Here is a 13087-nt window from a genome sequence, read left to right as displayed (position 1 = left end):
CCTGGGCAACCAAACAAGACCCAGTCTCTACAAAATTTTAACAGTTGGCTGGGCGGGGGGCACACCTGTAGTCCCAGCTACTTGGGAGGCTAAGGTGGGAGGATTGCTTGAGCCCAGGAGGTTGAGGCAGTAGTGAGATATGACCATACCACTGTACTCCAGCCTGGGCAACAGAATGAGATTCTGTCTCAAAAATAATAATATATGCCTGTAATCCCAGCACTTTGGGAGGCTGAGGCAAGTGGATCACGAGGTCAGGAGATCAAGACCATCCTGGCTAATACAGTGAAACCCCGCCTCTACTAAAAAATACAAAAAATTAGCCAGGTGTGGTGGCAGGCGCCTGTAGTGTCAGCTACTCGGGGGGCTGAGGCAGGAGAATGGCGTGAACCCGGGAAGGCGGAGCTTACAGTGAGCCTTGGCAATCTCGCGCCACTGCACTCCAGCCTGGGTGAAAAAGCGAGACTCCATCTCAAATAATAATAATGATAATAATATATTCAGGCTGGGCGCAGTGGCTCACGCCTGTAATCCCAGCACTATAGGTGGCTAAGGTGGGAGGATTGCTTGAGCCCATGAGTTTAAGAGCAGCCTGGGCAACGGTGAGACCCCGTCTTTAAAAAAATGAAAACAGGCCAGGTGCGGTGGCTCACGCCTGTAATCCCAGCACTTTGGGAGGCCGAGGCAGGTGGATCATCTGAGGTCAAGAGTTCGAGACCAGCCTGACCAACATGGTGAAACCCTGTCTCTACTAAAAATATAAAAATTAGCCAGGCATGGTGGCAGGCACCTGTAATCCCAGCTACTCTGGAGGCTGAGGCAGGAGAATCGCTTGAACCCAGGAGGCGGAGGTTGCAATGAGCCGAGATCGCGCCATTACACTCCAGCCTGGGTGACAGAGCAAGACTGTCTCAACAAATAAAAATAAAATTAAAAAAACAAAAATGAATGAAGGTGATGATGGCCTAGGAGTTCTAACACTCAGGTGTACCTGTGAGGTGCTGTTTTTTTTTGTTGTTTGTTTTTTGAGACAGAGTCTCACTCTGTCACCCAGGCTGGAGTGCAGTGGCGAGATCTTGGCTCACTGCAGTCTCCGCCTCCTGGGTTCAAGCAATTTTCCTGCCTCAGCCTCCTGAGTAGCTGGGATTACAGGCATGCACCACCACGCCCAGCTAATTTTTGTATTTTTAGTAGAGATGAGGTTTCACCATGTTGGCCGGGCTGGTCTCAAACTCCTGAGCTCAATTGATCTGCCTGCCTCAGCCTCCCTAAGTGTTGGGATTACAGGCGTGAACCACCGTGCCCAGCCAAGGTGCTATTTTAATTCAGTAGTTCTCAACTGGGTGATTCTGCCCCCAGGGGGCACTGGGTGATGTCTGGAGACATCTGTAGTTGTCACAACTTGGGGAGGCTCCTGGCGTGGAATAGGTGGAGACCAGGGATGCTGCTCGGCACCCTGCAGTGCCCAGGATGGCCCCACCCCAGAGAATGATCCAACCCCAAATATCCACAGTACTGAGTTTGAGAAGCCCTGAAATTATATTCTCAGAACCCGTCTCCTCACAGCTTTGGCTCCGGTGGGTACCTTGGGCTCTGTAGTTGGAGAGACCCAGGTTCAAGTCCCAGCTTTTTACCCTCTTCTGCCCCTGACACTCGCTGTGTGGCCTTAGGCAAGCCACATGCCCTCTCTGAGCTAATATCCTCATCTGGAAAATGCTGATTAAAACAGGTCCTCTTGCCAGGTGCAATGGCTCAGGCCTGTAATCCCAGCACTTTGGGAGGCTGAGGTGGGTGGATCACCTGAGGTCAGGACTTCGAGACCAGCCTGACCAACATAGTGAAACCCCGTCTCTACTAAAAATACAAAAATTAGCTGGGCATGGTGGTGAGCACTTGTAGTCCCAGCTACTCAGGAGGCTGAGGCAGGAGAATCGCTTGAACCTGGGAGGCAGAGGTTACAGTGAGCTGAGATCGTGCCACTGCACTCTAGCCTGGGTGAAATAGCGAAACTGCATCTCAAAAAATAAAAGTAGAAGAAATAAAGTGCTTAACGCTGCTGTCACTTTGGTCTCATCGTGCCAGGCACAACCCTGCGTAGACTGGAACCTTACGTGATTAGAGTGAGGTAGCTGCACCCATTTCACAGATGTCGAAATAGAGGCTCAGAGGGGGAAGCTCCGCCTGGGATCCCCAGGCTGTCTGCCTTCCCTTAGGCCCACAGCAGCCCCCCAGATGGCAGGAACAGAAATGTCCCAGGAGGGGGCACCCCCAGGGCTCCTGCCACATCAGACCCTGCCCTGCACCCGCCTCTCACCTTTTCCGAAGGTTGCAGCTCCTTCTCCGTCCATGGGGCCGTCTGCTCTGGGTGGGCAGCCACTGTGGGGACAGGGGCCGGTCAGGGAGGGTGAAGGATGCAGGTTAGAACCATCTACCCCGGCTGCCCATTGCGCAATAGCCAGGCACGGCCTGAAAGGTCACAATTGTTTCAGCTACCCCGCCAGGGACAGCAGGAGGTGACATCCACGGCTACCAGCCAGACCTGGTCACCCCCCAACCCCGCTGGGGGCTCCCCCCAAGCCTAGGGCCGCTGTTCCCTGAAGCAGGGCTCCGTAGAACTTCCTCTGCTGGGTGCTGGACGCCCACCCTGGGTCCCGGGGTTCATATAGCCTGGGGTGGGGGAACAGCCCCTTGCCCAGCCCGCCCCGCCCCGCCCCCGCCACAGCTGCCTGCTGCCTATCGCCAGGCCAAGGTATGTGGAGCAGAAGTCAGCTGCCTGGGGCTCTGGGCCCAGAGGGAGGCCCAGCTCAGGCGGCCGCCCCAACCCTGGGTTCCCTGTCACTGTCCCTGATAGCCCAAGCTGAGCCACAGGAGGCTGGGGAGCCCCCAGGCTGTGTGACCCCAGGGGAGCTGTTCCTCCTCCCTGGGAGTCTGGATCTCACTCAGCCCGGGCCACGGTGCATCAGAAACGGGGTGCAGGGTGGGGGAATGGCCGAGGGACTGAGTGGGGGGCATTGCAGGGAGACAGGCTGGGTTGAAAGCCACCTTTGGCCACTCACCCCCCATATTTATGCCTTAGTTTCCCCATCCACCACAAGATGTCCTAGCGTCTGATGAGAGCACACAGACAAATATGGAGAGCTCCCCAAATGGCTGGAAGTCCCTGCCTGGGGAGCTCCTTCTCCCAGGTCCATGTCTAGAGTCCCCCCGCGCCCCTAGCTGAGCCGGCCACTCACCCTGAGCCTGTGGTTGGGCAGCCTCGGCGGCAGGCACTCCTGCGGGCTCAGCAACCGGCTGGGCTCTCGCCGAGCTATGTGCGTTGGCCACCAGGTTCCGGGCAGAGCTGAAGCCAGGCAGGGACCCAAAGAAGCTGCCCAGGGTCTGCGTGGGGAAGGGGGTGTACAGGATGAGCGGGCCAAGCCTCGGCAGGGACAGGGGTCAGAGGACGCATCGATCGATCAGCCCAGTGCCGCCCCGGCCCCTTGCTCCCGGGTGACCTCGGGAAAGTGTTTCAGCCACTCAGCCTCAGTTTCCACACCTGGGCAATGGGCAGACTCAGCCTTCCTCCCATGCAGAGAAAAAAAGATCGTCTATCAGATCTCCAAAGACCTTTTCCTTCCAGGATCCCCACTGCACAGATGGGGAAACTGAGGCTCAGAGAGGGGCGGAGCTGAGGCCGGCCCAAGGTCACCCGCTGGGGAAGGTGCCGAGGTCTGCGTGGGTCCCCCGCCTCCAGCTTGGGTCAGAAAGGAAGGGATTGGCATCATGACTCCCAGACCTCTCCCGCCAGCCCATCAGGGAAGCACCTCTCCAGACTTGAGACCCCAAGACTGTGGAGGTCACCTTCCCCAGCTCTGGGCATCTCCAGGCCCCAGCAAGAATCTGCCCCCCCCGTTTCCTCGCTTTACCTTGCCCTTCGGTTTGGGGGAATCCCGTCTCCCTTCGTCCGGAGCAGACATAGTGAGAACGTGAGAAGCTGGATGGGGGCAGAGAAGGTGCGTGAATGGGGGTTCCCCGGGCTCCCATCCCACACCCAGTCCCCACCGAAAGCCTGAGCAGCCCCCGACACCCACCTGCAGGCCTGGCCTCGCCCTGGTGTCACTGAAGCAGACGCAGCCCCGCTCACCTGGACTGCGCGGGGTTCCCTGGAGGACGGACCGGCCCGGCTGGCAGCTGGCTCTGCCCTCGGCTCCCTGGCCTTATAGGGTCTGGGGCAGGCGCAGGCCCAGCCAGCAGGGGCAGGCGGCCAATAGGCCCGGGGGAGGTGGCCTGGACGGTCACGTGGCCACCTGCCCAGCCCAGCGTGGGCCTGGGTCCAGCACCTTTCCCCTGTTCCCTGCCCACAGCTTGCATCAGGCTGAGTGGCTCACGGGCCAGCTGGGCTCCCCTCCTGAGCCCAAGGGACCGCCTGTGTGCCGTCCTGCCTCCAGTTCCATCCACGAGCTGGGTGTAGTTCAAATCCCTGCTGCGCCAGGACGCCTTGGCCGGTTACCATCTTTGTGCCTCCGTTTTCTCCCTCATACTCCGCACCACGTCCCGTAACGTCCAGCTTCTTCTCTGCTCTCATCTCCCCCAGCTTCCTCCTTCGCTTGCTTCATCCCAGTCACGCAGGCCTCCTCGCTATGCCTCCAGCACACCTGGCATGGCCCTGCCTTAGGGCCTCTACACAGGCTGTGCCCTCTGCCTGGAACACCTCCTCGCAAGTTCCCACAGGGCACCCTCTTCTACCCACAGAACAGTGCCTTGCATACATTTGGTGCTTAATACACGTTTGGCTCAATGGAGCAACACAGAGAGTGGTTGTGAGCCTCTGTGTGATCGTGAGCCTCTGTGAGATGAGGTCGTGCACTGAACAAATGCTACCTTCGCGTTACCCAGGCAGAAGCGGGGTCTCGGCAAGGAGCAGGGGGTGTCCTCAGTGTGGAGGGGAGCCCGTCACTCTCCAGAAGGGACTTGGGCCAAAACGCAGACCAAGATGGAGCACCAGCCAAGCTGGGGGCACCCCAGGAGTGGAAATCCAGCCTGGGGGGCTTGGGCCAACCCAGGGAGGCTCCTTGGAGGAGGTGTCCTGTTCCAGGAAGTGGTGAGGACCGGATTCAAACCCAGACCCGGAACCTTTGTGCTGAGCCCAGCCTATGTGCTGGGCTGTTTGTGGGTGGGTAGGCAGAGGAATGGCCGTGACGCCTACCCTGGCCTGTGTCCCCCTCCTACCTGCCCCTGAGACAGGGTTCCTAGCCCTGTGTTATTGGGGGTGAGAGGGCAGACCCCATGGGTGGCTCTGGGCACTGGGCTGGGAGGAGGGAGGGTCCAGTCACAGGATCTGATGATTCCCAGGCCATCTGTCTCCTTGGAGCCGACGCTGTGTTTGACAAACAGTGAGGGAAGAGAAGGGGGGGGTGTCCCCCAACCTCTCCTACCAGCCAGTGCTTCCCAAGGGTGGCTGGGAGAGCTCTGGGTGCCCCTCCCCTTCCCAAAGGGCAGCCACAGCCCAGTGTGTGGGGAGAAAAAATTAAAAAGTGACCATAAACATCCCAGCCAGGACCTGCCCTCCTCTGCCCAGCACCCTCCATGGCTCCCACCTTCCCTAGGGTGGGAGCCCAGGGTCAAAGCCCAATTCCCCTTCCTACAGCCCACTAGGCCCTGCATAACCTGCCTCGTCCGCTCCCCACCTTCCCCTCCTTCTTCTCCTCACTCTGCTCCAGACACACAGGTCTTTTCACTGTTCCCATAACACGCCAGGACAGAGGAGTCCCTCAGAGACACACGTGACTGTGCCTGCTTAGCCCCCGACACCCTGCCTCAAGGCCTTCGTGCGCGTTGTTGCTTTTGCCTCCAGCACCCTTTCCCACATCCCTCACCTCCTTCCAGATCTTTCCTCAAATATCACTTCCTCAAAGAGGCCTTCCTGGATCTCCTCTCCCTTTTAAAAATATATACCTCAGGCCAGGTGCCATGGCTCACCCTGTGATCCCAGCATTTAGGGAGACCGAGGCAGGAGGACTGACTTGAGCACAGGAGTTTGAGACCAGCCTGGGCGACAGAGCGTGACCCCGTCTCAAAAGAAAAAAAAAATTTGAGACGGGGTCGCACTCTGTCGCTCAGGCTGGAGTACACTGGTGTGATCTCGGCTCACTGCAAGCTTTGCCTCCCGGGTTCATGCCATTCTCCTGCTCAGCCTCCCGAGTAGCTGGGACTACAGGCACTCGCCACCACACCCAGCTAATTTTTTTATTTTTAGTAGAGACGGGGTTTCACTGTGCTAGGCAGGATGGTCTTGATCTCCTGACCTCGTGATCCGCCTGCCTTAGCCTCCCAAAGTGCTGGGATTACAGGCATGAGCCACCGTGCCCGGCTGCCCAAAAAATATTTTTAAATAAAAATTAAATGAATTAATGGGCCAGGCATGGTGACTCATGCCTGTAATCCCAGCATCTTGGGAGGCCGAAGCAGGTGGATCACCTGAGGTTAGGAGATCGAGACCAGCCTGGCCAACATGGCAAAATCCTATCTGTACTAAAAATACAAAAATCAGCTGTGTGTGGTGGCGCACGCCTGTAATCCCAGCTGCTCGGGAGGCTGAGGCAGGACAATCACTTGAACCTGGGAGGTGGAGGTTGCAGTGAGCCGAGATCGCACCGCTGCACTCCAGCCTGGGTGGCAGAGCTAGACTCCTTCCCCGCACCCACCCCCCAGCAAAAAAAAAAAAAAAGAAAAAATTCCCAGGGCTTAGCTCAACCCATTCTCTTTTCCTCACCTCTGCTCCAGTGAAACTGATTTCCCTGCTGCTGTGCCTTTCCCTAAGCTATTCCCTCTGCCAAAATGCCTATCCCTGTGTGCTGTTCTGATCATCCTCAACAGGCCTGGCCCTGCCAGGAGCCCCCAGCCTCATGTGGGAAGAGAGGGCAAGGCTGCATGGGGCTATAAATCAAGGTGGAAAGGGCAAGAAACCTTGAGAAGGTGGCCTATGGAGGACTGGAGGAGGGAAGTATCCGGCTGGGATGGAGTCCAGGAAGCCTTCCTGGAGGAGGCGGCATTGAGGCTGGGCCTTGAGGATGTATGAGATGTGTCCGAGGGACGGATGGGGGGTGGGAAGGGTATTCCAGGTGGCCGAACAGCCTCAGCAAAGGCCCGGAGGTGGGTATGTGCCCACTTCAGTGGGAAGAGAGCAAAGTATCCAGGTCAGGCTGGAGGAGGAAGCTGGAAGGTGAAGAGTTTGGCCTGTGGGCAGTGGGGACCTGTGGGAGGTTCCAGAACAGGAGCAGGGAGGTAGATTTGGCTGGTGGAAGTGGTCGGAGATCCCAGAGCTGCCCTCTGGACTATGTCCCAGGGAAGTCAGGGGCCACCCTGACCTCACCATACCAAGCTGTGGTTTCCCAACACCCCGCCCAGCCCCAGGGGAATCGGAAGAGCAGCCAGGAATGCGGTCAGAGGACAGGAGGCACCCCCTGAGACCAGCCCACGGCCCTTGCCCTGCCTGTGTCTTCCCATCCTGGCCAGTGCAGCTGGAGAGACCACAGCAAGACCAGCTCCTGCAGGACCAGGAGGTGGAGAGACAGCTGCCCCATCTGACTCCTTCCTCTTCTTTTCTGCTCCCTGCAATTTCCACGAAATTCACCTGTACCAGGATGAGAACAGCTTCCATGCGGCCGAAGGGGCAATGCTCTGGTTTGAGAGACAGGGTCTCGCTGCGTTGCCCAGGCTGGAGTGGAGTGGTTACCCATCAAAGCTCACTGCAACCTCAACTTCCTAGGCTTGAGCGATCCTGCTGCCTCAGCCTCCTGAGAAGCTGGGGCACAGGCTCGCACCATGCGTCATTTTACAATTTTTTGTAGAGACAAGGTCTCCTGTGTTGCCCAGGCTTGTGTCAGAACTCCTGGGCTCATGCAATCCTCCCACCTCAGCCTCCCAAAGTGCTGGGATTACAGATATGAGCCGTGGTGCCTGGCTAATTTTAAGTGGCAATGCTTACCCCACGTGGGCTGGGCAGTAACGGTGGATCCCAGACAGGATGACAGGCAGGTCAGAGAAGCATCATTCTTCTAGATCTTGAACTCTGGCTCTACACGCCCCCTTCTCTGTGTCTCTGCAGTGACACACCTCTGTGGCCCCCAGCCCCCTGGACTGAGACCCACCCTGGCTGGAACACACACATGGGCCTTTCAACAAAAAGGACCTTTATTCCGGGGGCAAATCTCAAACAGCAAAGCAAGTGGGTATGGCAGGCTGAGCAGGACAGCCCATGGGCAGAGGAGGACTCACTTTTCAAAGTTCCAAATAGGGCAAAATGTGTGTTTCCCTGTAAAGTATTTTTTAAAAACATTTTTGAGATAGGGTCTTGCTCTGTCACCCAGGCAAGAGTGCAGGGGCAAGATCATGGCTCACTGCAGCCTCCAACTCCTGGGCTCAAGCAGTCCTCCCACCTTGGCCTCCCAAAGTGCTGTGATTACAGGTGTCAGCCACCACACCCAGTCAGGGCTCTATTTTTCAAAGCCCCAAACAGAAGGCATTGGGCAAAATGTGTATTTCTTGGGGAGGCTGTTATTATTTTTTGTTAGATGGAGTCTCGCTCTGTCACCCAGGCTGGTGTGCAGTGGCGTGATCTCTGCTCACTGCAACCTCTGCGCCTCTCAGGTTTAAGCAATTCTTCTGCGTCAGCCTCACAGCTAGTTGGGACTACAGGCGCACACCACCACACCTGGCTTTTTTTTTTTAATATTTTTTTAGTAGAGACAAGGTTTCATCATATTGGCCAGGATGATCTCGAACTCCTGACCTCAGATGATCCACCTGCCTCAGCCTCCCAAGGTGCTGGGGTTACAGGCGTGAGCCACTGTGCCCAGCCCCTTGGAAAGATTTGGATGAGCTTCATGGAGCTGGGGAGCAGGACATAGGTGAAGAACCCAGCTTGTGGCTCAGGTTGGCCTGAATTGGGTTCGAGGCCCTGCTCCCCCTGGGCCTCTTTGTCCATGTGTTCAAGGAAAAAATGGGAGAGTCCAATACCAAAATGGTGGTGAGGGATCCCGAGTTGGGCCTGATTCCAAAGAAGGGTCAAGGCCAAGGCCTCGTGCTTACGTGTGGCCACCAGGGGGCAGCAGGGATCGGGGCGTGCAGGTGGCCTTTCCTCCCCGCCTCCACTGGCCCATGGGTCAGAAGTCCAGCTCGGGCATCAGGGTGTGCTTGACCGGGCAGCTGGGGGTCTCGGGTTCCTGCTCGCAGATGTCCCCGGCAACACCCATCCCGTCCCCGTCCCCATTCCCATCCCTGTGCTGGGCCTCCCAGGCTCTCTGCTGGGCCGGCCAGTCCAGGTGTGCCCAGCGGGGGTCAGGGCCCCCGATGACCTCGTCCACCAGGTCCGCCAGGTCGGGCAGGGGCTCGGGTCGCTCCACAAGGATGGGCGCGAAGGGTCCCACCAGCCAAGGCAGCGGCACGGCCTGCACCACCAGCTCTAGCAGCTCGTCCACGCAGGCGTGCGCACGGGCCACGCGACCCCGGCCCTCCGCCAGCGCAGCCGCTGGCACGTCCTTGAAGCAGCGGGCATCAGCGAAGGCGGTCTGCAGGGCGTCCACGCTGCGCCGCACCTCAGCCACCTTCTCCTGGGCGCCGGGGGGCAGGCCCCGCACGCTGGACTCTAGCGCCTCTACCGTGCCCTGCAGCTCCTGGGTCAGGCTGCGGGACAGCACCAGCGTCTCCAGCTCTGCCTGCAGGGGGCGGGGACCTCAGTTTCCCCTATGGAAGCCCAGGAGGACTGCTGTCCTGCCTCGGTTTCTCTGATGGACCCACAGTGGGACTGTCAACCTGTCTCATAGTCCTGTCCCCCACACAGAACATGACCCAGCCCTGACTCAGTCTCCTTCATAAACACACAATGGGGCCGGGTGCAGTGGCTCATGCCTGTAATCCCAGCACTTTGGGAGGCCGAGGCAGGCGGATCACCTGAGGTGCAGAGTTCAAGACTAGCCTGGCCAACATGGTGAAACCCCGTATCTACCAAAAATAAAAAAAAATTAGCCGGGCGTGGTGGTGGGCACCTGTAGTCCCAGCTACTTAGGAGGCTAAGACAGGAGAATCGCTTGAACCTGGGAGGCGGAGGTTGCAGTGAGCTGAGATCGTGCCACTGCACTCCAGCCTGGGCGACAGAGTGAGACTCCATCTCAAATAAATAAATAAAAATAAAGTGGAAAGTGGAGAGATGGTTTATAGGCTATAGATTCAGGGAGAGAATGTGGAGGGAGGGAAAGAGAGAAGGAGTGGGAAGCCAGGGACTATTGCTTGCCTGGGCCAACACGCCCCTCTCCTCCCACCTCCCTCCATCTCAAAAATAAATAAAACAATAAAACTCCATCTCAAAATAAATACATAAGTAAAACACACAATGGGACTTAAACCTGCCTCAGTTTCCCCCCACAGACACCTCAACTAACTGAGCTCAGCACTTGGTTTGAGATATCTTGAGCTGGGTTTCCCAGCAGTACTGGGCTGACCCACAGTCCGTCACTCCCCCTCTTCCTCCGCGGCCTGGTGGCAGACACCACCTCACCTGGCACTCCTGCGGTCTCACCTGGCTCCGGCGGCGGCTCTCCGGAGGGCGCTGGCCCCATTCCCCCCACAGCTCGTGCACCTTCCCAGGGCGGGCCGGGGCGGTGGGGGTCACCCCAAACTGCATGTGATCTATCTGCAAGGACAGAAATGGTGGTCTTCAGAGCTGGGGGATCTAGGGGTGGCGGTGGGGTCCAGGACCACTGATCTGGCCTCAGGAAGCATTTAGGAGACCGAGGCAGGTTGTGCAGGGCCGTGGGGAAGACTTGGCTTTGGACCCCAAGGGAGGTGGTAGCCATAGAGGGCTGTGGGTAGAGAAGGGACAGACCTGACTCAGGGGCTCACAGGTGCCCTCTGGTGGCTGCTGCGGGGAGGGAAGAGCTGAGGATGGGAGGATTCTGATGAGGAGGGCACCAGAAGAGGAAGGCTCTCTTCTGACCTACCCTAACTCGCTATAAATTCCAGCTTCTCCTTCCCCTCTTCCACAAAACCCCTCCCTGACTCTCTAGGCAGAGCCATGACATCCCTGGGCTCCTCCAGGCCCGGGTCCCCCAGCCCTGAACACACGCAGCTGGAGACAGCTGCACCCAGCTCCGCCTCCTGCTTCAGGCTTAGCACGGGATCTGGTATTCAGCTGGCGCTCAATCCATGCTGATTGGCCTGCATCCCGGAGCAGAGGCGGGCAGCGGGCTCTCACCAGCTCCAGCGTCTCCTGCAGCTGGACCAGGGTGTCCTGGGCACGGTGTTTGCTCTGCCTCAGTTTCCCCAGAGAGTGCTCGTAGGCCAGGTGGCGGATCCGCGCTGACAGGGAGCCGAGGCGCACAAAGTAGCCCTGCTGTCTCCTCTGATCCTCCACCGAACCCACTTCAGGGCCCTCAGCCTCAGCTGCCAGTGCCGCTGGAGGACAGGATGCGGGGACAGCGCGGGGTCAGCACAGCCACCCCCTCCACATCTGCTCACCCACCTCTGGGTACAGAAGCCACAGGTTCCCACATTCACAGTTCCCCTTGACTGACATCAACCCATTTGGTCTTCCCCAAACCCTAAGATGTAAGCACTATTGTGGGCCCTGTTTTACACAGGAGGAAAACCGAGGCAAGGGAGAGGTGAGATCCTGCAGGATGCAAGAAGCAGACCCAGATTGGAACTCAGGCACGTTGGCCCCAAACTGCTTAACCATTTTTTTTTTTCTTTGAGATAGAGTCTCGCTCTGCCCCCAGGCTGGAGTGCAGTGGCACTATCCCAGCTCACTGCAACCTCTGCCTCCCAGGATCAAGCGATTCTCCTGCCTCAGCCTCCTGAGTAGCTGGGACCACAGGCATGCACCACCACACCTGATTAAGTTTTGTATTTTTAGTAGAGATGGGGTTTCACCACGTTGGCCAGGCTGGTCTAGAACTCGGCCTCGGCCTCCTAAAGTGTGTTTTTACAGGTATGAGCACCGTGCCCGCCTTAAGCATTTTTTAAGCAGCCTTTTTTGACGGAGTCTTCCTCTGTCCCCCAGGCTAGAGTGCAGTGGCGCGATCTCGGCTCACTGCAAGCTCCGCCTCCCGGGTTCACGCCATTCTCCTGCCTCAGTCTCCCGAGTAGCTGGGACTACAGGCGCCCGCCAACACGCCTGGCTAATTTTTTTGTATTTTTAGTAGAGACGGGGTTTCACCGTGTTAGCCAGGATGGTCTCGATCTCCTGACCTCGTGATCCGCCCGCCTTGGTCTCCCAAAGTGCTGGGATTACAGGCTTGAGCCACCGCGCCCAGCCTTTTAAGCAGCCTTTTAAAAATATAGGTTGGGCGCAGCGGCATGCACCTGTAATCCCAGCACTTTGGGAGGCCGAGATGGGAGGACTGCTTGAACCCAGGGAGGATGACTTTGAGACCAGCTTAGGCAATATAGCAAGACCCCATCTCTAAAAAAGAAATACGGAAAGTAGCCAGGGCTGGGCACAGTGGTGTGTGCCTGTAGTCCCAGCTGCTTGAGAAGCTGAGGCAGGAGGATCAATTGAGCCCAGGAATTGAAGGCTGCAGTTAGCTATGATCACGCCACTGCCCTCTAGCCTGGGCAACAGAACAAGACTCCGTCTCAAAAAAAAAATTAAAATTAAAAAAATGAGGCCGGGCGTGGTGGCTCACGCTTGTAATCCTAGCACTTTGGGAGGCCGAGGCGAGCGGATCACGAGGTCAGGAGATCGAGACCACAGTGAAACCCCATCTCTACTAAAAATACAAAAAAAAATTAGCCGGGCGTGGTGGCGGGCGCCTGTAGTCCCAGCTACTCGGAGAGGCTGAGGCAGGAGAATGGCATGAACCCGGGAGGCGGAGCTTGCAGTGAGCCGAGATCGGGCCACTGCACTCCAGCCTGGGTGACAGAGCGAGACTCCGTCTCAAAAAAAAAAAAAAATTAAAAAAATTAAAAATAATAAAGAGAAAATCCACACAAGATATGGTGGAAAAAAATAAAAATATATCATAGTCCAGGCACAGTGGCTCACACCTGTAATCCCAGCATTTTGGGAGGCCAAGGCAGGGGGATCACTTGAGCCCAGGAGTTGGAGACC

The 13087-nt window shown here is 57.4% G+C and overlaps 1 protein-coding gene across 1 annotated transcript in view; it reads right to left on the bottom strand.

Annotated features, from left to right (window-relative positions):
• Positions 1 to 8183: 8183 nt before the first annotated feature.
• PLIN5 (perilipin 5) overlaps positions 8184 to 13087 on the bottom strand; it is a 15794-nt gene continuing 10890 nt past the window's right edge. The window contains exons 6-8 of the mRNA XM_058428924.1: positions 11231 to 11433; positions 10556 to 10669; positions 8184 to 9695 (exon numbers count right to left, since the gene is read on the bottom strand). Coding sequence (XP_058284907.1) covers positions 9144 to 9695; positions 10556 to 10669; positions 11231 to 11433 — 869 coding nt within the window. The 3' untranslated portion in view covers positions 8184 to 9143. The remainder of the gene's footprint in view (positions 9696 to 10555; positions 10670 to 11230; positions 11434 to 13087) is intronic.

Source organism: Hylobates moloch, unplaced genomic scaffold, assembly GCF_009828535.3.
Source record: "Hylobates moloch isolate HMO894 unplaced genomic scaffold, HMol_V3 SCAFFOLD_15, whole genome shotgun sequence".
Lineage (NCBI taxonomy): Eukaryota > Metazoa > Chordata > Mammalia > Primates > Hylobatidae > Hylobates > Hylobates moloch.
The sequence above is the reverse complement of the archived record's forward strand: the minus strand, read 5'-3'. Positions and strand labels throughout refer to the sequence as shown.